The sequence below is a fragment of the Nelumbo nucifera genome, chromosome 4 (assembly GCF_055504915.1).
Source record: "Nelumbo nucifera cultivar China Antique chromosome 4, China Antique-T2T, whole genome shotgun sequence".
Taxonomy (NCBI): Eukaryota; Viridiplantae; Streptophyta; class Magnoliopsida; order Proteales; family Nelumbonaceae; genus Nelumbo; species Nelumbo nucifera.
Genome location: NC_142652.1, coordinates 47,827,057 through 47,851,820, shown reverse-complemented (window position 1 = coordinate 47,851,820; position 24,764 = coordinate 47,827,057). Strand labels below are relative to the sequence as shown.

Here is a 24,764-nt window from a genome sequence, read left to right as displayed (position 1 = left end):
AAGATTACCTGAACACTAGTTGCATGGCGAGTTGGACCAAGCTCAAGACAAAGGACCAAAGAACCCGGGGTGGCTAACCCGGCGAGGTCGCTTCGATGCTTAAGTCAGTATTGTACTCTGGTTGCGAGCTAAAAGTTTGAATGCAAGTAGGTTAGTGAGCAAGTAGTCGTGCGTACCTGAGTCTTGGGGGTTGATGCCCTTATATAGCTGGGTTGCCGTGGGTCTCGCGAAACACTCATAGAATCTTTGGCCCATGATGTAGGGATCCGTTCCACTTCGGAATGAGGATAATGTAATAGTTAATGAGGCTTACATTTTCCCTTCGATTCGAGCGGGGCGAGGATAAGGCCTACATTTACGTGGCGTGATCCCGAGAAGTTCGGAGACAACATACGAGCTTCTAGGTTCGGCTACGTGGCATCTCAGCGTACGTGGGTTAGACCTGTTCATGGGTCGGGCCGAGCTTTTAGTCTCCATTAATGAAAATATGCTAGGCCCGAGCCCGAGCTCGGCTCGACCTACGGGCTTATAACTTGGGCCCGAGCTCGGCCCGACCTACGGGCCTATAACTTGGGCCTGAGCTCGGGCCTAATAAAAAGCCCGAAGCTTGACCTAATAAATTTCGCAGAGAGAGAGAGAGAGATTGAGAGAGAGAGAGAGAGAAAACTCACCGTTGCTGCCAGAGTTATTGCACCGGTGAACGTTCGCCACCTCACTATGGAGTGTGGAGGATGTGGAGGTTGGAGAAGAAGGGTTAGGGTTCGGCTGGAAAAAGAAGAGGGAAAGAGGCAAAGAGATAATAAAAAGATGGGGCTATTCGATTATGGTTTTTTAGGTCTAGGTTTAGGTCGGGCCGGGCTATTTTGACAAAACCCGAGCCCGGCTCAAATTTATTGCGGGCTAGGCTTTTTGGCCCGAGTTTAAGCCCGTGGGCCTATAACCATGTTCAAGCCCGTCTGGGGGCCGGCCGGCCCGTCGGGCCACCCGACCCATGAACAGGTCTAACGTGGGTACAGAGGTGCTCCGACTTCAAAGTGACTGAGCACCTGAGGTCCCACGATATTCTGACGTGGCACTACATGCTGATTTGTTGTCTGATTGACATGCCACATCCACCTATTCTTTACTTATTAGGTCGGGCCAAATCACCCCTCATCAAAATAATTTTTAAAACATTGGTGCCAACAGACTAGGTGTTTTTCGGTGTGAGCAATATGCTAGTCTTTTTTTTTGGGGATAAGTAGACTGCAATCCCTTGTATACCGCCTAGTTTTTACAGTCCTCTTGTTTACTAGTGATCCCCTATTGATCCCACTTGTAGGATGGGGTTAAGATTTCTGAGGTGGACTGAAATATAAAAACCTTTTTTTTTGGTAATGCAGACAGTATCTTAGCTGAGACATGTTGTATGGAGTCTCATCTCCTCGTCTTTGTAGGGCTGTCTTAGAGAAAGTGAAAATGTTTGTCTGAAAACATGGCGCAGGTAAGTAGAAGTTATCCGAAAATCAGGGGAGGTAAGTGGAATTTGGCAGGGTTTGAAAAATGCTCTTGTATTTGTGATCGATCTTTTGCCTCCACCGCAGATGTTGCCTCTCATCAAATATGTGAAATCAAGCAACAGAGCTCTCTCCCTCCTAGAACTATGTCTAACCATGAGAGAAATCAGACAAATTCAATCCCATCTTATCGTCTCCGGAACTATTTGTGACCCTTATGCCGCCGGCAAGATCATAGCTTTCTGCGCGATCTCCGACCTTGGCGATCTCAATCACGCCTACCTTCTCTTTCGCCATCTTCCCCACCGCACGACTTTCATTTGGAACACCATGATTAGAGCTTTCGCTGAGAGAAAGGAACCCGCGAAAGCCATTTTACTCTACAAACAAATGCTACAGAGTGGCCTCTTACCGAACAACTACACTTTCTCCTTTCTCCTCAAAGCTTCAGTGGACCTTTCTAGTATTTGGCTTGGGCTGAAATTTCATTCCCAAGTTGTTAGACTTGGGTGGGAGTGTTATGATTTTGTTCAGAACGGTTTAATCCATTTATATGCCAATTGTGACTGCATTGCTAACGCTCGAAAATTGTTCGATAGGAGTTTGAACCCTGATGTTATTTCATGGACCGCCGTAATTAGTGGTTATTGCAAATCTGGACAACTCGAAATTGCTCGGCAGTTGTTTGAGAAAATGCCCGAGAGAAATGCTGTTTCTTGGAGTGCTATGATCACGGGTTATGCTCAAGTTGGTAAGTTCAGAGAATCTCTGGAGCTTTTTAACGAAATGCAACATGCTGGGTTCCAACCTAATCATGCTGGGATTGTTGGTGCACTCTCTGCTTGTGCTTTTCTTGGGGCCTTGGATCAAGGAAGATGGATTCACGCTTATGTGGATAGAAACAAGATGGAATTGGATAGAATACTGGGTACAGCTCTCGTAGATATGTATTCTAAATGTGGGTGTATAGATACGGCTCGTCAAGTCTTTAATGAGATGCCTGAGAGAGATGTTTACACCTTTACTTCTATGATATCAGGCCTATCAAACCATGGCCAGAGTGCAAGTGCCATTGAGTTATTTGTTGAGATGCAAAAGGAAGGAGTTAAGCCAAATGAGGTTACATTTATATGTGTCTTAAGTGCTTGCAGTCGAATGGGATTGGTAGAAGAAGGGTTGAGATTTTTCAATAGCATGACCGAGGTTTATGCAATTAATCCAGGCGTTGAGCACTATGGGTGCTTGGTGGATCTATTGGGGAGAGCAGGGATGCTCGAGGAGGCAAAGAAAGTTGTAACAGAGATGCCCATGGAGCCTGATTCATATGTGTTGGGTGCATTGCTTAACGCTTGTAGAGTACATGGCAATGTTGAATTAGGTAAAGAAACAGTGGGGAGCCTGATGGATCGGAGCCTTGATCATGGTGGGGTTCATGTTCTCTTGTCTAACATTTATGCTTCAGCTAATCAGTGGGAAGTTGTAGAAATGGTAAGGAAGGGTATGGAGGAGAAGAATGTGAGAAAAGTGCCGGGGTGTAGCTTGATTGAGGTGGACGGTGTAGTTCATGAATTCATTGCAGGAGACAAGTCTCATTTTGTTATGGAGGATATCATGTTGTTGTTGCTTGGAATCAATAAACAATTAAAGTCTTTTGGGTTTGATGATGATGATGATGATGAAATCGCCATTGAACAAATTCATTTGTAGTGCAGCATATAAATTGATCTTGATTAAGCTTTGATTTGGGTGATTATTCCAAATAATACCCACAATATGTAATGTTGAACCGGACTGCAAGGGGTTGATATTTCTGACTTGGTCTTGTAAATCAACTGTCTGCATTAATACAGAAGGAAAAAAAACACCATTACTTGCTCTAATCCTGCTCAAATGATTTCCAAGTTACCACATTCTGGTGAGAATTGAGATATTTTAAATTTACCTTATTTTTCCTGATTATGTTATCCAAAAATGATTCACAATTACTTCTGATATTAGAAACTTGATAGTTTTGTTGATCAATCAAATGGGCAATTAGCTTTGAGCAGACTTTTCTAATTTAATAATCTGTTCTCATTGTACACTTGTATGCACATCCCCTCTTGATTGAATTTGTTCTTTATGATTGAATCACGTTGTGTTGCTTATTTATATTTTTTCTTATTAAGCACACACCCATTTCCAACCACTAAGTGTCAACGGGGATGACTCTTAGTGGGATTTGGGAACCAGTCCAAGTTTCTCTAGGTCTGTATGGAGCTTAATGTTGTTATGAGAAGGGAATCAAATATTTGGATAGAAATGGAGGGAAGAGGGTAGGGGTGATAAGGGAATCAAATGTTTTGAGGGTCCTCTCACCACATAGCTCACATGTACCTCTTCCTCCTCTCCTTTCTCACACATATGCACATTTATTTTTAAATTAAATCATTAAAAACCTCATGGGTTTTTATTGTCTCTCATAAAATCCATATTTACTCTCTTATAAGACCATTGTTAAATCTCTCTCTCCCTCCCTCCCTCCCTCCTTAACCTTAATAATCAATGTTTGTAACATCCCATCCCCATTAAATCTTTATTTTCCTCTTAAATGTCTCTTCATACCTTTTGGCTCTCTCTAATAAAATATGGTGTAAATTAGATGGGTTGGGTTAGGTTAAGGATCAACCTAAATATGAACCTTAGCTTGGACCCAAATTCATTTCAAAAAACCTAAATTTTCCCACCAATACATGGGGTGGACCAACTTAAACAAATCATTGCTCCTTTCCTTGGGTTATCATCTTTTTCCTTTCGTTTTGCTCCTTTCCATGGGTTCAAAATTTTCCCTCTGTTTCTATTAATTTAATTTAATGAAGATTTGTTTCATGGATTGTTTTGGTTCAAAAATAAAATAAAGAACTTAACACGAGTCTTTGGTTATCTTCATCAGTTCAATTTTGAAATTGTTTTTTTAACTTGGTTATTTATCTCATGCTAAGCATATATATATATATATATATATATTTTTTCCTTTTCTCATTCTCTTCCCCCCACACTCTTTCAGTCTCTCTCTCATGCACTCTCTGTCTCTCACAGTCAACATCGACCTCTTACCACGGGACTACATCCCAGGACACCGGCATCAATAGGTAACCCCTCTCTCTCTCTCTCTCTCTCTCTCTCCCTCTCTCTTTCTCTCACTTTTCTACTTTCCATGACTAGTTGAGTAATTATGATGGGATTTGGGATTTGGGAAGCAAGTGTATCCAGTTCAGGTTGTTCCTCTTCCTCGTGCAACCAGGAGGGAAGATTTAAACCCATTTGCAAGTTTGCAAAGAGGAATGACAATAAAGGAGATGGAAGTTAAGACATGTTGGGTTAAAAGATCGGCTAATTCCCTAGTTGACGGTTTAGCTAAACAAGGGGCAGAAAGGGATTCACAGTTTTGGGCTAAGCTGTAACTTTAGTGTCTTCTTTTCTTCTTTTCTCTTGTTCTTCTTTTTTTTTTTCCTTTTATGAGGCTTTTTGTGGCTCTTGGAAGATAAGTGTGTTTATCTTCCTCGTGTAAATTTTCTACTGATGATTTAATGAAAGTGTTATTGATCAAAAAAAAAAAAATGAGTGCTCTCTTTCTAGTGATTCACTTAAAATGGGTGAAGAACAGCTCAGAAGCACATCACATTTTCAGAAATCTGAAATGAAGTTGCCAGAACTCCTACATGATCTTGAAACAACATATGACAAGATTTGTTACTCACATGGGAGGTCTTTGCAATGTAGTTTTGAAAAGTTGAACCTAGATCTGTGTTGGTATTTATACATTAAAAAAATTCTCAACCTTTGAAGGGGCAATGTTTTGATTTTGGAGGTGCTATTTGGTACTTCCTTCTTATTGTTGACAGAAACATAGTACACAAATGACTTGCAGACGCATATCAGATACAGTAAGGATGTTGTCTTTGCGGGGCTAGAACCATCCATTGAGGATAATGAGGAAGAGAAGATGATAGAGCAGCTGTGAGGTTTCTATAAGCAGCAAGAGGTGATTTATACTTACAGAAATTAGCTTTTCAGTGGTGGATTCTTTTAACTGTCATGCTTTTGATGAATGAGGTTGTGGAAAATTTCATGATCTTTTAAGTTGGAATATGCTAAGAATGTGTTTGATTTGGTAGAAAATAAAAGAGAAGCAGAAAGTTGAGGGTAGACTATTGAGGAGTGTGAAAGGATTTTTCCTCAACTTTCTGTTTCTCTCTTGTTTTCTATCAAACCAAACATAGCCTTTAGATTTTGTAAAATAATTGACTGGCTGCTGGACCTCTAGTTATTGGACCAGTACTGGATTGTCTGGTAAACTAATTTAAATTTATTGCATAGGAAAAAGTTAAAAGATTACTGTAGTTTGTAACTATTCTTCTAATCTGAAAACATGATTACTCCTTAATGGCTGAAGCTAAAGTTTGGTAGGTTACAGCACCCTTTGGATGATACACACACATGCTATGTTGAAACAATGTTTGGTAGATTGTTACACCCTTTTTGGGTAGTTTGTTCAACTTTAGATTATATATATACTATGTTGTGCATTAATCAGCAATACTAGCTACCTATTCGACTTTGACTTCATGGAATTCAAGGAGGTCCAGGTCTGAGGGCCTTCTGTAGTACTTGAGCAAGAGTGAAGAACAGACAACACTAAGGAACGAAACTAAGTATGATTGAAGACTCGGATGGTATAGAGTAAGTGAAATGCATTTTCTTTGTAAAGAACATTAGTTAGCAAAAGGAAGGGAAAATGGAGGGGATGGAGTTCGTGCAGGCAGGTCAGTGGAGGAGATCCTTGAAGATAGAAGCAAAAAATCTCCTGTTCGAAGAGATGAGAATTAAGGGGAAGGTAAGCCTGAAGGTAAGGGAAGCGAAAAAGGGTACAATACTGCTGGAAGGATTAGAAGTGATCGAGTGGCTAAGAGAGTTCATAGCTGGAGCCTGTTCAAAAGGTAAGCAGATAAACTGACAGGATTTTAGTACATTAGAAGGGAGAAGATATGTTGTTGAATGTAAGAGGAATAGAAAGGGGTTCTTCATAGCTTTGGCTGAATTCTTTGGTAAGGGACAAAGGCAACTGGTGTGTCTACCAGCAGGAAAACAGAACCAAGGTTGGGGGGAAGTTGACTGGTTGCTCAAAGAATTCTTAGCTCAAAGAGTAGCAAATGAGAAAAAAGCCTCCATAAGGGAGGAGAAGGTATATCTCAGCAACAGCAGGGTAGAACAAGGGCCAGTGGTCATGGCAAAAACAAAAGGCCATTGCAGAATGGTGGGAGGTCTAGAGAGAGAGGAGTGGGATAGTAAGCTTGTGATACAAGCCAAGGAAAAGGTTAATGATTGGAGGAGGGTAGCCGACTTACTGGCAACCAGGTTGAAGCTGAAGAGTGTCTTCATAGTAACCCCCTTCGATAATTGTAAAGCCATCCTAGATCCATTAAAGAATGATTTGGAAATATCAGCTATCAATGTTCAGGCTGAGTTCGGATCATTCATAGTCTTCAAAGATGGTGTGGTGGTGTGTGTAATAGGCTTGCCATTCCATCTATGGAAACAAGAAATAGCAGAATCTATAGCTGTGTTGTGTGGAGGAATCTTGAAAGGTGTTTTCTGGGGAGATCTTTACTCAGTAGCAATCCTGCTAAGTGGTGTGAAGCCAGAAGACATTCCACGAAAGGAAGAGGTACGAACAGAGGGGAGATTTGTCTCTGTATGGTTAGCTTCCTCCATTGAAGCAGTGCTGTGGAAGGAGGCTCGTATGGTTGGAGGGGAGGAGGAAGAAGAAGCACTACGTGGACTTGTGAGAGTGGTTAATTCAAATGGGAAGGGATGTTTCACTAAAAAGGGCCAACAAATTCTGGGAAGCCAAAAAGTTATGGGGCAGTTGGAAGGTCAAACCTGGAGAAAGCAAGAAAAAATTATGACAAATGGCAGATCATTTGCGCAGGTGGTGTCAGGGGAAACAAACAAAAATTACTAGTTTCGAAAGGGAGAGGGCTGAACAAGCAACCTCAGACAGGGAAGGTTGCTGGTTCGACCATTAAATCAGGGAGGCGTGACCTTTTAAGTGGTCACGTGGGACGAAATGAAGGGCCTGATCGAGTGGATCCACTTGATGAAGGGCCGGAGAAGGCGTCTCAAATAAAGGCTGTAAAGGTGGGCTCCCATAGGCTTCAGCCCAAGGCCCATTACAAGATAGATGGGCCGGGGGGTACTTTAAGTAAGCACGTGACTGGGAGGAGGGACGAGCTGATAGACGAAATTAAGCGTCTATCTTCTTCTACCCCGAATCCCTCCTCTCGTTCGAACAGTTCAGGCGCAAAAAAATCTCCAGATTCATAGTCGCGAGGCTCTCTACAGTGGGTCCCATCCAACCTGGCGAACCGTCTCTCACCAGATAGGCGCAACCCGAGATACCTCAAGCCTAGTGATGAGAACAGAACAGGGATTGAAGACTGGTCGAGTGAACAAAACAGCAACGACGATTCTGATAGAGACGAAACGCTAAGTCTGGGAAGTCTGTCTCTAAAAAGCAACAATGATTTTTTTGAAACAGAAAGTTTGCATACAGAGCTGTTGTTTCTAGAGGAAGAGACTGAAGAGGCAGGTGGCGAGAAGGCTAGAAATGGTGAAGAAAATGGTTCTAAAGCTGTGAAAACTCCTCCTCCCTTCGTCAAGGGAGCTGACCCTGAGTCTAATGAACTACAGGATGTTGGTAGAGAGGGACAAGAATCGGCTGTGAGGATGGATGCGGGTATTCCAGTGTCGGAAACACAGAGAAAGGTCTTCCAAGTGGGTAGGTCGTCAGGAAGTGATTCTTTCACCATGTCTACTTCACAACCTTGTCCAAAAAGGGGAAAGGCTTTAAAACCAGTTGCCGCCTGTCAGCAAGTCATTTCCAGTGATTCTAGTCCTACCCCCGTTCTATCAGGTATGGGTGTCAATTCTGTTTTAGGTACTGACTTGTTTGCTCTGCCTGTAACAGATATCCCAGCTTCCCATCCTGGAGGTTTTGATGTAAGAAAGAGGGTGATAGTGGAAGGAGGAGAGAGGGTGTTGGAAGGAAGTAGTAAGGGGGAGGCGGACAGAATTTGGGAGTTGATCTGTACAATGATGGAGGAACAAAATAAAAAGGAAGGACTTGGAGAAAGATGTTGTAGCCAAAATAAGTGTGAGCAGGGTAAAATTCTTCCTTAGACATTGGCTGGAAAGGATGGAGAAAAGAAAGAGGATGATTGCTGTATTAGGATGGGGGGGGGGGGGGGAAGGAACAAATAAGAAAAAAAGATCTGAAGTGGAAAGGCTAATTTTAGACATTGAGGGGGATTTAGAATTCAGTGGTAGAGGGGATAGGAGGAAGGGCCTAAAATAAGGAGAATATGGCCTCTTATTGGGTTCTTTTGCTACTTTGTCTCGATGAAAATTATTAGCTGGAATGTAAGAGGGTTAGGGAGTGCAAGGAAGAGAAGGGTGATCAAAGACCTACTCCGAAGGGAAAAACCTGATATTATGCTGTTACAAGAATCCAAATTGATGGAATTAGATGGGAGATGGGTGAGGAGTTTTTGGAGGTCTAGAGGTTTAGGTTGGAGCTCGGCTCCTTCTTGGGGAGCCTCGGGGGGGATTGTAACACTGGAAGGAGGATGTGGTGGAAGAATTGATAGGCAGATTCTCAGTTTCCATTAAGTGCAAGAATGTAGAGAATGGGTGTGTATGGGTTTTAACCAATGTTTATGGCCCTAATTCCTATAGAGAGAGAAATGAGATGTGGGAGGAACTATATGCAATCAAGGGGCTATGGGATGGTCCTTGGTGTCTGGGCGGGGATTTTAACGTCATTAGATTCTCTGATGAAACCAGTAATCCCCAACAGGTAATCTCAACAAGCATGAGGAAATTTAATGGTTTTATTGAGGATTGTGATCTGAAGGAAATACCTCTGCTGCAAGCCAGTTACACTTGGTCCAACCTTCAGGAAACCCCTTTGTGCTCGAAGTTGGATAGATTCCTTTTTAACCTTGCCTGGGAGAATAGTTTGGAAAACCTGGTTGCTAGGGCGTTACCCAGGGTCACCTCCGATCACTGTCCTATCCAAATAGGTACTGAGTCTTTTCCTATAGGACCCAAACCTTTTAGATTTGAAAATATGTGGCTTACCCATCCAGATTTTGTGAAAAAAGTGGAGTGGTGGGGTGAGGAGGAGAGAGGGGTAAGATGGAAGGGGATCAAGTTCCACAAGAAATTAAAAAGGTTGAGAGCCAAAATAAAAGAGTGGAATAGAGATCAGTTTGGTAGAATTGAGGAGCAAAAATTGGGCCTAATCTCTCGAATAGAGAACTTGGATGTAAAGGAATCTCACAATGGGCTGACCGAGGAGGATAGAGTGTTAAGGAGACAATTAAAAAAGGATTTAGAAGAGGTGTTATTGAGGGAAGAAATCAGTTGGAGACAAAAATCTAGACACAAGTGGATTAAGGAAGGCGATGGGAACACTAGATTCTTCCATGATTTGGCAAATGGGAGACGAAGAAAGAATTTTGTGATCAAGCTAGAGATAGGAGAGGAGGTGTTTACCAACCAGGATGACATAGCCAGAAAATTTGTGGACCACTTCAAATCGATTTATAGAAGGCCTTTGAGAGAGAGGACAGTCATGGAAAGGGTGGATTGGCCAAGAATTGATGAAGGAGTGGCAAGGTCGTTGGAAAGGGATTTCGAGGAAGAAGAGATTAAGAAAGCTGTCTTTATAATGGATAGATCCAAGGCTCCGGGTCCAGATGGCTTTACAATGGGTTTTTATCAAGATTGTTGGGAGGTGTTGAAAGAGGATCTAGCTGAAGTCTTTAAGGAATTTGCAGACAATCACACTATAAGCCCTGGAATTAATGCCACCTTTTTGGCCTTGATACCTAAGAAGAATGATGCCAACCACCCAAAAGATTATAGGCCTATTAGTCTGGTGACAAGCATCTATAAAATTCTGGCTAAAGTGCTCTCATTGAGAATCAAAACAGTCCTCCCTACCATCATTAGTGAAACCCAGGGGGCTTTCATTCAAGGGCGACAAATAATAGATCAGATCTTAATTGCGAATGAGTGTGTGGAGGAAATGAAAAGGTCTAGTAAGAGAGGATTCATTTGTAAATTGGATCTTGAAAAGGCCTATGATTTGGTGGACTGAAAGTTTCTATTGGAGGTTATGCAAAACTGTGGACTTGGGGACAAGTGGTGTAGTTGGATCTTTGGGTGTATCAGTACTTGCCACTACTCTATTCTGGTAAATGGTACGGTGAGAGACTTTTTTCCAGCTTGCAGGGGTGTCAGGCAAGGGGATCCACTTTCACCCTTCCTTTTTACCTTAGTAGCTGATGTGATTAGTAGGATCATTACTAAGGGTTGGAGAATAGGGAGACACCAAGTCCTCGTCACCCACCTTCAGTTTGCAGATGACCTAATGATTTTTTGTGAAGGAGGTATTAGTGAAAAGGTAGCAAACCTAAAGGAGATAATAAAAGGATTTGAAAGTGTCTCTAATTTGAGAATAAATCTGGAAAAGAGCTGCATAGCAGGTATAAATTTGGAGGTAGGGGAGGTCGAGGCTATTGCGGAGTGTCTTGAGTGTTCCACCTCTGCTTGGCCTATGTCATATTTAGGGCTTCCTTTAGGGGCAAATCCTAGGGAGAGTAGATTTTGGACCCCAGTGATAGAAAAGTTTGAGAAGAGATTAGCTTCATGGAAGAGGAACTATATCTCTTTAGGAGGGAGAATTACCCTAATAAGAGCTACCTTGGCTAACTTACCTACCTATTATTTGTCTGTCTTTAGGATACCAGTTAGGGAAGCCAGGAAACTGGAGAAGTTGATGAGAGACTTCTTATGGGAGCCGGGACAAGAAAAAAAGGATCACTTGGTTATTTGGGAAATTGTGTGCAGAAGTAAAGAAGAGGGGAATTGGGAGGGTAATTAGAAAGAATCAAGCTCTGTTAGGGAAATGGTTGTGGAGATGGGCTTTGGAAAGAGAGAGATTGTGGCATGAGGTGGTGGGAAGCATTCATGGGAGGTCAGAGAACGGATGGGATGCTGGTGTATCGAGGCAAGCTAACCTAGCAGCACCGTGGAAGGCTATTCACAACACCCTTCCTCAATTCCTCAATTTTATCAGGTATGAAGTTTGTTCTGGCAACTCTGTTCTTTTTTGGGAGGATATTTGGGTAGGAGACTCACCGTTAAAGGACTTGTTCCCTTCGCTTTTTTCTATTTCTTTGTACAAAAAAGAGGTGGTCTCAAAATTTGTTTCACCTTTGGGAACAACCTTAGATCCTATTTGGGATTTTGGGTTTCGTAGAGGACTTAGGGATGCTGAAATTGAGTCTCTTTCTATTTTGGTTGGTTGTCTTAATCAGGTTTGTTTGGATCCCTCCAAGCCAAATAAGAGAGTTTGGACTCCTAGACCCATTGGAACCTTCTCTTGTGCTTCTTTCTTCAAGTCCATCTCTCAACTTTCTTCTCACCAACCCTTTCCGTCTAAAGAAATTTGATGTAGGCTAGTCCCCCCAAAAATTATGGCTTTTTGTTGGGAAGTATTCCATGGGAAAGTAAACACTTTAGACAACCTACAAAAGAGAAGACCTTTTCTCTGTATTTCTCCTAATTGGTGTATCCTCTGTAGAGTTCACGGTGAGGATTGTTACCATCTACTAGTATCTTGTCCCTTTTCTGCAGACCTTTGGGCTTGGCTACTTTCGTTGTTTGGGGGTAGTTGGAGTCTACCAGCAGAAGTTCACATGCTCTTCAACCATTCTACCTTTTATTGGCCTACAAAAATAGGGAGAATTATGTGGAGATGTGCTCGTGCTGCTTTGACTTGGATTCTTTGGGAAGAAAGGAATCTCAGAATTTTTCAAGACAAGGAAAGGAACAACCAAGATTTGAAAGACTGTGTGTTAAACAAGGCAATACATTGGCTGAAAACCTTGGAAATCTTCCATCAATTCTCCTTTAATGACCTTTGGAGAAATTGGTCAGCAGTAGCAAGGTGCTCATCTTTAAAGGACAAATCAATTACAAGCTGGTCTCCTCCACCCGAAGGCTCAATAAAGTTGAACTTTGATGGAAGCAGCATGGGTAATCCAGGATTATCCGGAGTGGGGGGTGCTTTGAGAAATGAGAAGGGAGAGATTTTGTTGCTCTACTCAGGTCCCTTGGGAATTGGGAACTCCATCAGGGCAGAATTCTTAGCTGCTGTACAAGGGGTGCAATTTGCAAACCAGCTGGGGGTACAACACCTAATAATCGAGGGGGATTCCAAAGTGGTGGTGGGTTGGTTAAAAAATTCTGAAGAGGCTATGTGGCGATACAAGAATGAAATGAAGAAATTTAGTTGGTTGACAAGGAATATGTTGGTCACTGTACAGTGGGTGGGGAGATCAGCAAATACTTTGTCAGATGTGTTAGCTAAGCAAGGGGTAAATAGGGAAGAATTATTTTGGGCTCAGTTGTGATTATTGTTTTTCTTTCCTAGTTTACTTGTAAGACTCAAGGAGGGGCTGCAGCTCGTGCCTCTCGTTGGGATGATGTATGAACTCACTCTAAAGTTGCTTTTGAATCAATAAACTTATTATTATTCATCAAAAAATCAGCAATACTAGCTAGTCAAAATGAAAAGTTGGGAGACAAGATATTGGAAACAATGCTTTAAAATATCTAATGTGAGAAGGGGAAAAGAAACCATGCAAGAGTAAATCAAATTTCTCATAATCCCTCTCCTAATGGCAATTCTATAATTGGTCCACTGTTGCCATTCCTCATCAGACATATGAAACCATTCAAAATGGTCATCTCTGTAGCAGTAAGCCAGTGTTGAAATGTTTTCAATTTAACTTTTTATCAGCAAAAGAGAATTTTATTTGAAATTAGGTTAAAATAGGGTTTTACAGCTTTGTGTATGGGATTAAATCTCCCATACTTTTACAAATCTTTGTCCCACTTTACATTGCAGCCCAAAACAATTGTTGCCTTAAAGCCCCTTGTTTAGCAAGATAATCAGCTAGCCTATTTGCACTCCCAATCCATTTGAATTTAGCCTCTACCTCCCTTGCTACTTTTCCACTTCCCTTATCACTTGTTTGAAGGTCCACGGAATACTTCTATTGTTTTTAGCCCAAGAAATGATCACTTTGGAGTCCCCTTCAACCTCAATATGCCTCATTCCAAGTTGCTTAGCTATCTTCAGTCCTTGTAGCAATGCCATTAACTCAGCTTTTAGAGAGTTGCCTGTACCAACCGGTCTAGAGAACAAAGCTAATATTCTCCTTTCAGAATTTCTGATTACTCTCCCGATATCTGACAGTCCCGGATTTCCTAACGAGCTTCCATCAAAATTCAGTTTAAACCTATTACCATCTGGAGGTTTCCATTCCATCCTTACTTTCTCTTTCACTCTTGATGATTGTGATACTTCCGTCCAAGATCTTATAATGTCTATGACTGAGAAATCTTGAAAGATATGCATAAATCTTACCAGTGGGCTACTTTAACTTTGATGGTGTTGATTACCTCCTCCATTGTTCTACTCCTGTCCAAAAATATTCTGTTGTTCCTTTCTTCCCAAATCACCCAGCAGATAGCTACCTTTGTAGCTTTCCACATAATCTTCTCTCTTTTCTTTGGTTGACTCAAAAAATCCTGGTTGAAGAGTCTTGCCACATCTTGAGGGGAAACCCACCTACAACCGAAGAGAGTACAAAAAAATTCCCAAATGTTATGCACAAAGGAGAAGGATAATAATAGGTGTGCCAGGGTCTCACCACTTTCCATACAAAGGGAGCACATGTGAGGAGAAAGCTTGAATTTTTGCGGGAATAGGCTTACTCCAGATTTCTTTCACAGGGAAATCCCCCTTTGGGATATTAGGTGAAGCAAGAACACTAAAGAAGGACGAGCAAGAGAAGAGGCCATCTGAGGAGCCTTTCCATATTCTAGAGTCTTCCAAGGATGGGTCCAAATGAACTTGTCCTATTAGGTTCATCAATTGAATTAAAGAATCACATTTGTTTTCCCTAAGGCCCCTTCTGAAACCCAGATTCCATTTAACCCCATTTGGACTAGGATTTCCCAAATATCTTACTGTTTTCCCTTTGAAATTTGACAAAGTGTAGAGGTCAGGAAAAAGGTCCTTAAGTGGCTTATCTCCCACCCAAAGGTCTTCCCAGAAACGAATTTTATTACCCTGGCTCACATCAAGTCGAATGGAATTAAGGAACGTTGGGTAAATTTCATAAATTGCTTTCCAAGGAGAAGTTGAAGAAGTATGGGGGGGGCAACTTTTGCATCCCAACCATTTCCATTCACCCCCTGAATACTCTCAATGACTTTGTGCCACAGCCTGTCTCTCTCAAAAGGGAATCTCCACAGCCATTTTTCTAACAAAGCTGAGTTCCTGAGTGAGATGTTCTCTATTCCCAAACCCCCTTGGTCCTTGGGCTTTCTGATTTGATCCCAATTAATCAAGTGAACCTTCCTCTCCTCTCCTAGGTCCCAAAGGAAATCTCTCATGTACTTCTCTGCAGGGTATTCTAAAGGTGGAAAGGAAGTAAATAAGGAGGTTTGCCAGAGTGGCTCTAATCAAGGTTATCCTTCCACCAAGAGAGATGTAACTCTTCTTCCACAGAGCTAGTAGCTTCCTAGCAAATCTTTCAATGATTGTCTCCCAGAAATCTTCCGACCTAGGATTGCCTCCTAAAGGTAACTCCAAGTAGCTCATTGGCCAAGTTCTAATCTCACACCTCAAAATCTCTGCGAATCTATGTAGTTTTCGTTCCTCCAGATTGACCCCTACAATGCCTGTTTTAGACCAATTTATCCTAAAATCTGTCACCCCCACAAAGTGATCTAATAGCAATTTTAGGTTTACCACTCATGCCTCATTACCACCTTCACAAAAGAATATTGTGTCATCTGCAAACTGAAGATGGGTAACGACCAATTTTCAATTTAACTTATCAACAAAATTTAATTCCTCTGCATAAAGTCTTTCAATGACATCTTCAGATTTCCTCCACATTACACCCGAGCTTCCTCGTTAACAAGTAGGTTAACCACAACAAGAGTTGGTGGTTAAAGATATTGGGGTCCAGAATTATCCACCTCATTGGGCTGCATCCCAACAGTCCTCTTGCCATTGACAGATTCTGGATATGTGGCAGATGAACCAGCCTGTCTAATCTTTACACAAGTAGCTCATGTGCTCATGTCAGGATTTCATCACACTAATGATCTTTGAGCTTGGTCCTTAGATTTCCACCAGTCCAAGTAGGCATACTAAGAATATCCCAAGTTCTAGTGTTGTTTGATGCTGCAAAGGTAGAAATCAATAGAAGAAAGGGGTTACTTATATGACTAAATTTAGTGAGTACAACAATTTCTCTCAGAAGCATAGATAATATAACCAGCATGAACTACTTGTTCAATGGACCCCTAGATGGGTTATGACCTTGAACAGCATGGAAAGGTGATACATAAGGGTATAATTGATTAGATCAATTCAAAGGAATACCTTATTGAAATGGCTATCCACTAACTCATTGATGAAGACCACAATAAGCAATTAAAGTTAGAGATGGTCTAAAGAATGCTGATTACCCAACCAAAAGTCATCTTATTTATCCATAGACCAGCTACAGGGCATACATAACCGTAAAAAAAATCCAAAAACTGGGCTTACCTGAGAACTTTGATCAGCCTCTTAAATCACCATGCAGTCGGCCGATCTAGGGCTGCATGAGAGAACAACTTCAAGAATCTTCGACCTGCTCTGATACCAAGTAGAAATCACTATTTGCTAATTCAGTCAAGTTTCTTGTGAAAGGAAAGAGGGGGAAGATGAAGATTTCAGCAGTAGAGAAGGAAGGAGAAGAAGAAAAGAGTAGGAGGTCAACCAGGATTGTGAAAATAAACCCTATCTGCCTACCTCTCATTATATTTATATTTAATGTGAAAATTTGAGAGAAAAAATGAATTGATTGTATTATCCTGGAAGGAGCATATACACAACTTTATATAGAATTACAGAGCTAATTTACAGGGTGATAAAATAGGAAACTAACTTTTCCTAAAAAACTAATTTCTATATCAGTGGGATTCTCCAATTAATATCCCATGATTCTAGGATATCCCATGATTCTTGGAAATTAAGTTTCCTAAACTGATGGACCTAAAATTATGGAGAATCAATCAGAGAGTCAATCTTCTACTTTCCAACACTCCCCCTCAAGCTGGTGAATATGCATCTTTCATTCCCAGCTTGGAGATAAGTCCTTGGAATGCCACACTGCAAAGCCCTTTTGTCAGCGCATCTGCCAGTTGACCATTCGTTGAGACGTATGGAGTGCAAATTAATCCGCTATCCAGCTTTTCCTTTATGAAATGCCTATCTATCTCAATGTGCTTTGTCCTGTCATGTTGGACGGGATTGTGAGCAATGTTAATAGCTGACTTGTTGTCACAGAATAATCTCATTGGACCTTCCCATCTGATCTTTAGGTCTCCCAAAATTATCTTGAGCCATAGTAATTCACATACTCCCTGAGCCATTGCCCTGAATTTTGCCTCCGCACTTGATCTAGCTACCACATTCTGTTTCTTACTCCTCCATGTCACAAGATTTCCTCCAAGGAACGTACAGTAACCTGTAGTGGACCGCCTATCCATGGGAGAGCCTGCATAATCTGCATTGGTGTATACCTCTAGGGTTAATCCAGTGTTTCTTTTAAACAAGATTCCTTTGCCAGGATTAGCCTTTAGGTAATGTAGTATCCTATAGACCGCCTGTAGGTGAACCTCTTTCGGGTTGTGCATAAACTGGCTAGCCACGCTCACGACATATGCTATGTCTGGCCTTGTGTGGGCAAGATATATAAGTTTTCCTACTAATCTTTGGTACATTTCCCTATTCACGGCTGGATATTCATTTGCTTCTCCCAATTTGTGATTTGGCTCAATCGGTGTAGAGGATGGTTTGCATGCTAACTTTCCTGTTTCTCTTAAAAGATCTGTTACATATTTCTGTTGTGAGATAAAGATGCCTTCTCTGGAATGAGCTACTTCAATCCCTAGAAAATACTTCAATCTCCCAAGTTCTTTTATTTCGAATTCTCTAACTAGGCATCTTCTCAAGGCTTCCTTCTCCTTTTCATCATTTCTTGTCACAATTATGTCATTGACATATATCAAAAGAGCCGTGACTCCCCCTGCATCCGAATGCTTTATAAAGAGTGTATGATCTCCCTGACTTTGTTTGTATCCGATGGCAAGCATAACTTTAGTAAATCTTCCAAACCACGCCCTAGGTGATTGCTTGAGTCCATATAGTGCTTTCTTCAACCTGCAAACTTTATTTCCTTTAGATTTCCTTTGAAGCCCGGAGGAATATCCATGTATATCTCCTCCTCTAAATTACCGTGAAGAAAAACATTCTTTACATCAAATTGCTCCAAGTACCAGTCGAAGTTAGCTGCTAGTGACAACAAAATTCTTACCGTATTCATCTTAGCTACTGGAGCGAATGTCTCCTGATAGTCAACACCATAGGTTTGTGTATATCCTTTTGCCACGAGTCTTGCCTTGTATCTTTCTAGAGAGCCGTCTGACTTATACTTTACTGTGAAAACCCACTTGCAGCCCACGGGTTTCTTTCCTGGTGGTAGGTCAACAATTTCCCATGTTTGATTCTTATCTAGAGCCTGCATCTCTTCTCTCATAGCATCTTTCCATTTCTCATCAGATAATGCCTCAAATAAAGTATTAGGAATATGAATGGTGTTTAGACTAACTAGGAAACTCCTATGTGATGGGGAGAATTTTTTAAAGGACACAAAATTTGCTAAGGGATATAAGGGATGTTTAGTGCATTCTCTTGTGCCTTTCCTAAGGGCAATAGGAAGATCTTGGTCAGATGCTAATTCAGAAGAAATTTCTGGAACTGTATTTACCTCATTCTCAGGATTAGGAGTTGAATCTTGAACCTGCACAAGATTAGGATCCTGGTTTCTTCTTCTTGAATATACCTGCAATCTCATAGAGTCACAAAGTTCATCATTCTCTGTCATGGGTCTGGTATGAATGGGTGAAGAAGTTGGTTTGGTTTGAGGTGGTTCGATAGGTGTAGATACGGATTGAACTGGTATAGATGCTGAGTTTGGGTGTTGAGAAACTGTAGGTAGACCAAGCGGGAACAAATCTCTGTCCTTATCTTCAATGAATGACAAGGACTCCCCCTGAAGATAAGGTTGAGTGAAATATGGTGTTTTTTCTTCAAAAGTGACATCAATAGAGACAAAGAATTTTTTAGTAGGTGGGTGGTAACACTTATAACCCTTTTGGGTGGACGAATAACCCACAAAAATACACTTGACGGCTCTTGGATCTAACTTCCCTCTATTATGGGTATGAACATGGACAAAAGCAATGCATCCAAAGATTCTTGGGGTGAGATTATTTGTTGTACGTAGATCGGGATAAAATTGAGAAAGTGTTTCCATTGGTGTTTTAAATCCCAACACCCTCGAAGGTAATCGATTTATAATGTATGCGGCTGTAAGCACAGCTTCCCCCCAATAGGTTTTTGGAACATGCTGGTGGAAAAGTAAGGCTCGGGTTGCAGCTAGTACATGACCATTCTTCCTTTCTGCTACTCCGTTTTGTTGTGGAGTATTAATGCAGGAGGATTCATGGATAATCCCTTCTCTTTGAAAATATGGGGATAAAGTTTGGTTGAAATAATCCCGTGCATTATCCGATCTAAATCTTTTGATTTTGATCCCAAACTGATTTTGGATCATGTTATGGAAATTTGGGAGTACGCTACTTACATCTGATTTAGATTTAAGAAGAAAGATCCAAGAGACCCTAGTGCAATCATCAATAAAAGAGACGAACCATCGTGAGCCAGACACATTTGGAACTGTGGAGGGTCCCCATATATCACTATGGATCAAAAAGAATGGGACCGAACTTCTCTTGTTACTGATTGGAAAGGGCATACACTTGTGTTTTGCAAATTCACACACATCACAATGAAAATATTCAACACTCAATCCTTTAAACAAGGAGGGAAACATAGTTTTCAGAATTCCAAAAGATGGATGTCCTAGTCTAAAGTGATGAAGCCAAATGGTGTCTTTGTTGGATGATGAAAGGAATGACAGAGATAACTTATCCTGGACAATATTTGATTTGCATGATTCTTCAAGATAGTAGAGTCCATTCTTCTCCTTAGCAAGTCCAATCCTCTTCCCCGAATCCTGGTCCTGAAATATACAGTAAGAATGATAGAAAAGCACATTACAGTTCATGTCATGGGTGAGTTTTTGGATGGATATCAGGTTAGTGGACAATTTTGGAACATGAAGGACACTTTTTAGTGTAAGTGATGGATTAATATGGATATCCCCAAGGCCAGCTACGGTAGTAAGGGAAACCGTCTGCAATGGCTATTTTTCGATTGCTTGGGCAGGGGGTATAAGTGCTAAATGTAGTGAGGAGTGAGTCATGTGATTTGTGGCTCCTGAGTCAATAACCCATAAATCCCTAATAGGTTCATCTGAGACATTTAGTCCGTGAGGAATAGAAAACTTACCTGAGATTGCAAGAGAGCCTGTACCACTAGGTTTCTCCAACGATCCCAGAAGCCCCCTTAACTTTTCGATCTCCTCCTTATTGAACTCGGTCTTGTCTGGAGGCTTTTCTTGGCTCGGCTGATTTGTGGTGAAGTTAGCTTGACTTCGACTCTTCTGTTGTCCTCCTCTGTAGCCCCATTCCCTATTTGATGGTTTACCATTCAGCTTCCAACACTTCTCTTTGATGTGCCTTGGTTTCTTGCAATAGGTACACCAAAGAGACTCCTTGTTGTCCCGCGCAGAGGACAAATCTGTCTTCATTCATTCCAGTATTTTCGGTTGTTCCATCCTTGTAGTCATGGCTGAACCTTCTAGTACTTGGGGTTCAAGCATAACCCCCCTATGGCTTTCTTCAACACGAATCAGAGAAATAGTCTCATTTAGAGATGGTACCTCTTCTTTGCCGAGAATCTGGACCCTAACTTGATCAAATTCTGCGTTGAGTCCTGCAAGAAAGTCATAAACGCGATCTTTTTCGATAAAACTCTTTAGGATTGCTGCATCCGCTGCACATTTAGTCTCAATGCACTGATAATGATCGAGTTCTTGCCACAGGTTCTGCAGTAAATTTGCATACTCAGTAACTGTCTTGCTGCCTTGTTTAGTTGCTCCAGTTTTGACTTTGATTTCGTACACTTGTGCTGCATCACGTGCTTTTGAATATGTTTGTCGGACAACATTCCAGATCTCTTTAGCCGTGGATAAAAACATACACGTGTCGCTGATTTCAGGGTTCATTGAATTCCATAACCATGACATGATCATGGAGTCAGCTTCGTCCCATGCATCAAATCTTGGATCTCCTTCCTTCGGTCCCGTCCCTAAGAGATGGCTAAGCTTTCCTTTTCCCTTTAAATATGTTCGAACAAACTGAGACCACTTCAAATAATTTTTCCCGTTCAACCTATATGCTGCCTGAATGTTTTACAGGTCGCCAGATGCTTGATGTGAGGAAACTTCTTCCAATTGTGCAGTGGTATTTGATACATTGGTTTCTGACATATTGGGTGGGCTTCAAGAAAGAGAGAAAGAGACAATGAAGATCTGAAAAACTTAGTAAGGGTTGGCGATGAAGGCCTAAAGAATCTTTCAGCCAATGTAAAAAAAATGTAACTGTAATGCTCCACCAAACTGAAGAGTGGATCGAAACCACTCAAAATCAAAACTGATCCAAACCAAACCAAAGGGATTCAGTAAATCTGCTCTGGGAAACACCAGATCTAAGATTTCAGACTGATCTGATGTCTCTACAAAGAGATCCAAGAAAAAAAGGATGAATCCGATGGCGCAGCAGTCCAGAAGAAGCAAAAATGTAGAGTTCAGATCTGTAGCCGATCTCGAAGAAGAATCAAAGACACTCAAGAACCTCCCAAATACTGTTAGAGAGTTCTTGAACCAGCAGCAGAGATGACCAAAGAGATACTGTGTGGATTAAGTCGTGACCAGCTCTGATACCATGTGAAAATTTGAGAGAAAAAATGAATTGATTGTATTATTTTGGAAGGAGCATATACACAACTTTATATAGAATTACAGAGCTAATTTACAGGGTGATAAAATAGGAAACTAACTTTTCCTAAAAAACTAATTTCTATATCAGTGGGATTCTCCAATTAATATCCCTTGATTCTAGGATATCCCATGATTCTAGGAAATTAAGTTTCTTAAACTGATGGACCTAAAATTATGGAGAATCAATCAGAGAGTCAATCTTCTACTTTCCAACATTTAACTTAAAGATGAGATTACAAGGATGCCCTTAGTAGGGCGGCTACTAAAAGCTGAACAATCACAACTTAAAAAAACATAAACTAATGGGCCCAAGGCCCAACAACTTCCTAACTAAATAAAAACAAACCAGACCACTCAACATCTACATGTTGCTGCATCTCTCTAGCTTTCCCGTTCAATAGTTTCCAAGTGATCAATTTCATGCCAAAGAGATTTCAGAGTAGCAAAATATACTGAGATCGACTTCTCCCATTGTTTGTGGTTGTTTACTTCACACTTCAGTTCATAAGCTCTAGCCACATTAAGGGGTTGAGAATAAGTCTCCTTCATGCTGTCCCAAATCTCCTTGGCTGTTTTTGCCCAAAGGTAGTTTCGACTGATATGGGGCTGTATAGAGTTGCATAGCCAAGTCATCACCAAGTAGTTCTCTTGAACCCATATTGGATGAGATGTATCCTCCTCGGCTGGTTTCTTTGTCTCCAGTCACATACCTTAATTTACCTTACCTCCAATGGCCATCATTGCTGATTGGGCCCACTCCAAGTAATTTGTTCCATCAAACCTAACAGTGGTAATCTGGAACGAATTTTCAGTCATGTTACCAGTCCCAAAAAAACCTTCCCCTTGTGTTTTCACCTCATTTCCAACTTTTTCCATACTATGTAGATCACAAATAGGTCACAAAACTCCAAGAAGAAGACTAAAGGAGACTAATTTTCTGCTGAAACACTAAGAAAAACAGAAAAAAACAATCCAGAAATTGATCTCAGCAAAGAATAGGTGCATAGAACTTAATTTCAGTCGACAGTTTCTTCTCAAAACTGTAACTTCAGTCAAAATATCAGAGCCCTAGATCAATATCAGTAAAGAACAGATCTTGATTCCTCAAAAGAGATCGATGGTTTTAATGCCAAGGAGAAAACAGCAAGGTATTCTCAGATTTATTATGCCGCTGCTAAAAATAATTCTTGATAACTTCTATCTAAGATCGAATTAACTTAAAGGTTGTACCTTTCTCAGAAAAAAAAAGAACTCTGATCGTCCACTTTGGTTTGAAACCCTGACCTTGATCGAACCTGAACTCTTTCTCAGAAAAAGAATTCTATTTGTCCACTTTGGTTTGAAACCCTAACCTTGATTGAATCTGAACTCTGATTCTTCCTGGTTACTGGGTAATTCTCCAAGAATCTTTCACCTTCTTGGGCAGTCTTCAGCACTCCAGTAACCTCCAAGAACCAGGCAACTACTGCAGAAGTCTTGATCTAATGGATTTTCATGTAGCCGGCCAGATCAGGCTTACATGAAAACCCTACTCTTTCTCGCCAATAGCTCTGATACCAACTTGAATAAAAGCAAGTAGATTTCTGTTCTACTGTAATTCAGAAAAGAAAGAAAAGAAAGGAATAACTAGGCTTCGAAGAGAAGAAGAGAAGAGAAGAGAAGAGAGAAGAAAGGGGTTTGGTTGATAGGTTCTGCCGCCCCATAAGTTTAATCTCCTTACAAAAATAGGAGTTATTCTAATCCTACTCATACTCTAATCCTATTTAGAATAAAACTCAAACAAAAGCATAAACTAGGATAAACAAGGCCAGCCAGCCCAACTTAAAAAAAGGATAAAAAATAACTAAGTGTGGGTATGGAACCACACACACTAGAACCTAAGTGTGGGTATGGAACCACACACTCAAAGCTACTAACTATCTCTACAGTTTTCTTTAATAAAATTCTCCATTTTGTTATCCAACTTGAAGTGTATGCTCCATGGTTTGCATATATATGCAAGTGATACTTGACCTTTATTGTTCTGTTATTATTCTTTCTTCTTTGTTGCATTAATATGACTTGTTCTTTAACAATTAGATGTTTGTCCAGATCATGCATGTTTTTGGTGTTTATTGCAGTTGGTTTGAGGGATACCTCTGTTGTTGTTGTTATACTTGATACTGGTGAAGTATATATTGTTGCCAGCTTGTCCACAAGGAGTGACACCCAGGTTATTTATATTGACCCCACAACACGATTACTTTGTTACAATGGGTAGGTAGGAGTTGATATTTTCAGTTCTGAAGATGAGGCTTTGAATTGCATTACAAATGGATCAAGGTGGTTTTGTAAGAGTAAAATTTATGCTAGATCAGTACTGGGTTATTCGTCCCTAGGGAGCTTTGGGTTACTTTCAGTTGCAACAAAATTGACTGCCAGCATACTACCAAATTTGCCTGGTGGAGATGTGTATATACTGTGACTGAGAGCCAATGGATCAAGGTTTCCGCTTCAAATTCTTCAACCCCAGGGTAAGGGGGAACTAAAGAACATCCAAGAATTGTCTGAACTTGATATTGATGGGAAGCACTACTTCTGTGAAACAAGGGATATAACTCGACCTTTTCCAAGCTGCATGCCGTTACAGAAGCCAGATGATGAATTTGTTTGGAACGGATGGTTTTCAATACCTTTCAAAGAAATTGGGCTGGCACAGCACTGTGTAGTTCTTTTTCAGGTTCTTCTTCATACTTGGTGCACTGATTTGATGATTAATTTTAAATGTTAATTCATCCACTTCTTTCTGAATTTATTAAGGCTTCTAACATTATCTCTTTTGAAGTATTAGTTAAGTGTTTTATTTAGTATATGATGCTTTCCATTAGAACATACTTTGGCTCTTACTCTCTAAAGATGCACACAAAAACATACTCTCACCGTTTTATCCTATTTTTAATTCCTTCTAAGATTTACCTTTCAATCTCTAAAGGCACACAAAAACACCCACTCCTAAGATTTTTTTTCATGGTTACTATAGTTGCAAAGGTGCCGTCGGGGGTAGGTTATAGGGGAGTAC

The 24,764-nt window shown here is 40.9% G+C and overlaps 1 protein-coding gene and 1 pseudogene across 9 annotated transcripts; one reads left to right on the top strand and one right to left on the bottom strand.

Annotated features, from left to right (window-relative positions):
* The first annotated feature begins 1,341 nt into the window (after positions 1-1,341).
* Positions 1,342-24,554, top strand: LOC104611800 (pentatricopeptide repeat-containing protein At5g66520 pseudogene; annotated as a pseudogene). 8 transcript variants are annotated; one of them, XR_016085991.1, is made up of 4 exons: positions 1,342-3,411; positions 4,575-4,627; positions 5,381-5,520; positions 23,827-24,554. The product of XR_016085991.1 is annotated as a pentatricopeptide repeat-containing protein At5g66520 pseudogene, transcript variant X8 (transcript). The 8 variants fall into 8 exon arrangements; XR_016085988.1 differs by having other exon boundaries at positions 1,344-3,411; positions 5,407-5,520; XR_016085986.1 differs by having other exon boundaries at positions 1,344-3,411; positions 4,543-4,627; positions 5,407-5,520.
* On the bottom strand, positions 20,456-20,953 carry LOC148792260 (uncharacterized). Its single transcript, XM_088903770.1, has one exon. The coding sequence runs from the start codon at positions 20,951-20,953 to the stop codon at positions 20,456-20,458; it is 498 nt and encodes a 165-aa protein (XP_088759896.1).
* Positions 24,555-24,764: the final 210 nt, after the last annotated feature.

Coding starts and splice junctions, on each gene's coding strand:
- LOC148792260 (XM_088903770.1), bottom strand. CDS start 20,953: ATGTCATGGTTATGGAATTCAATGAACCCTGAAATCAGCGACACGTGT.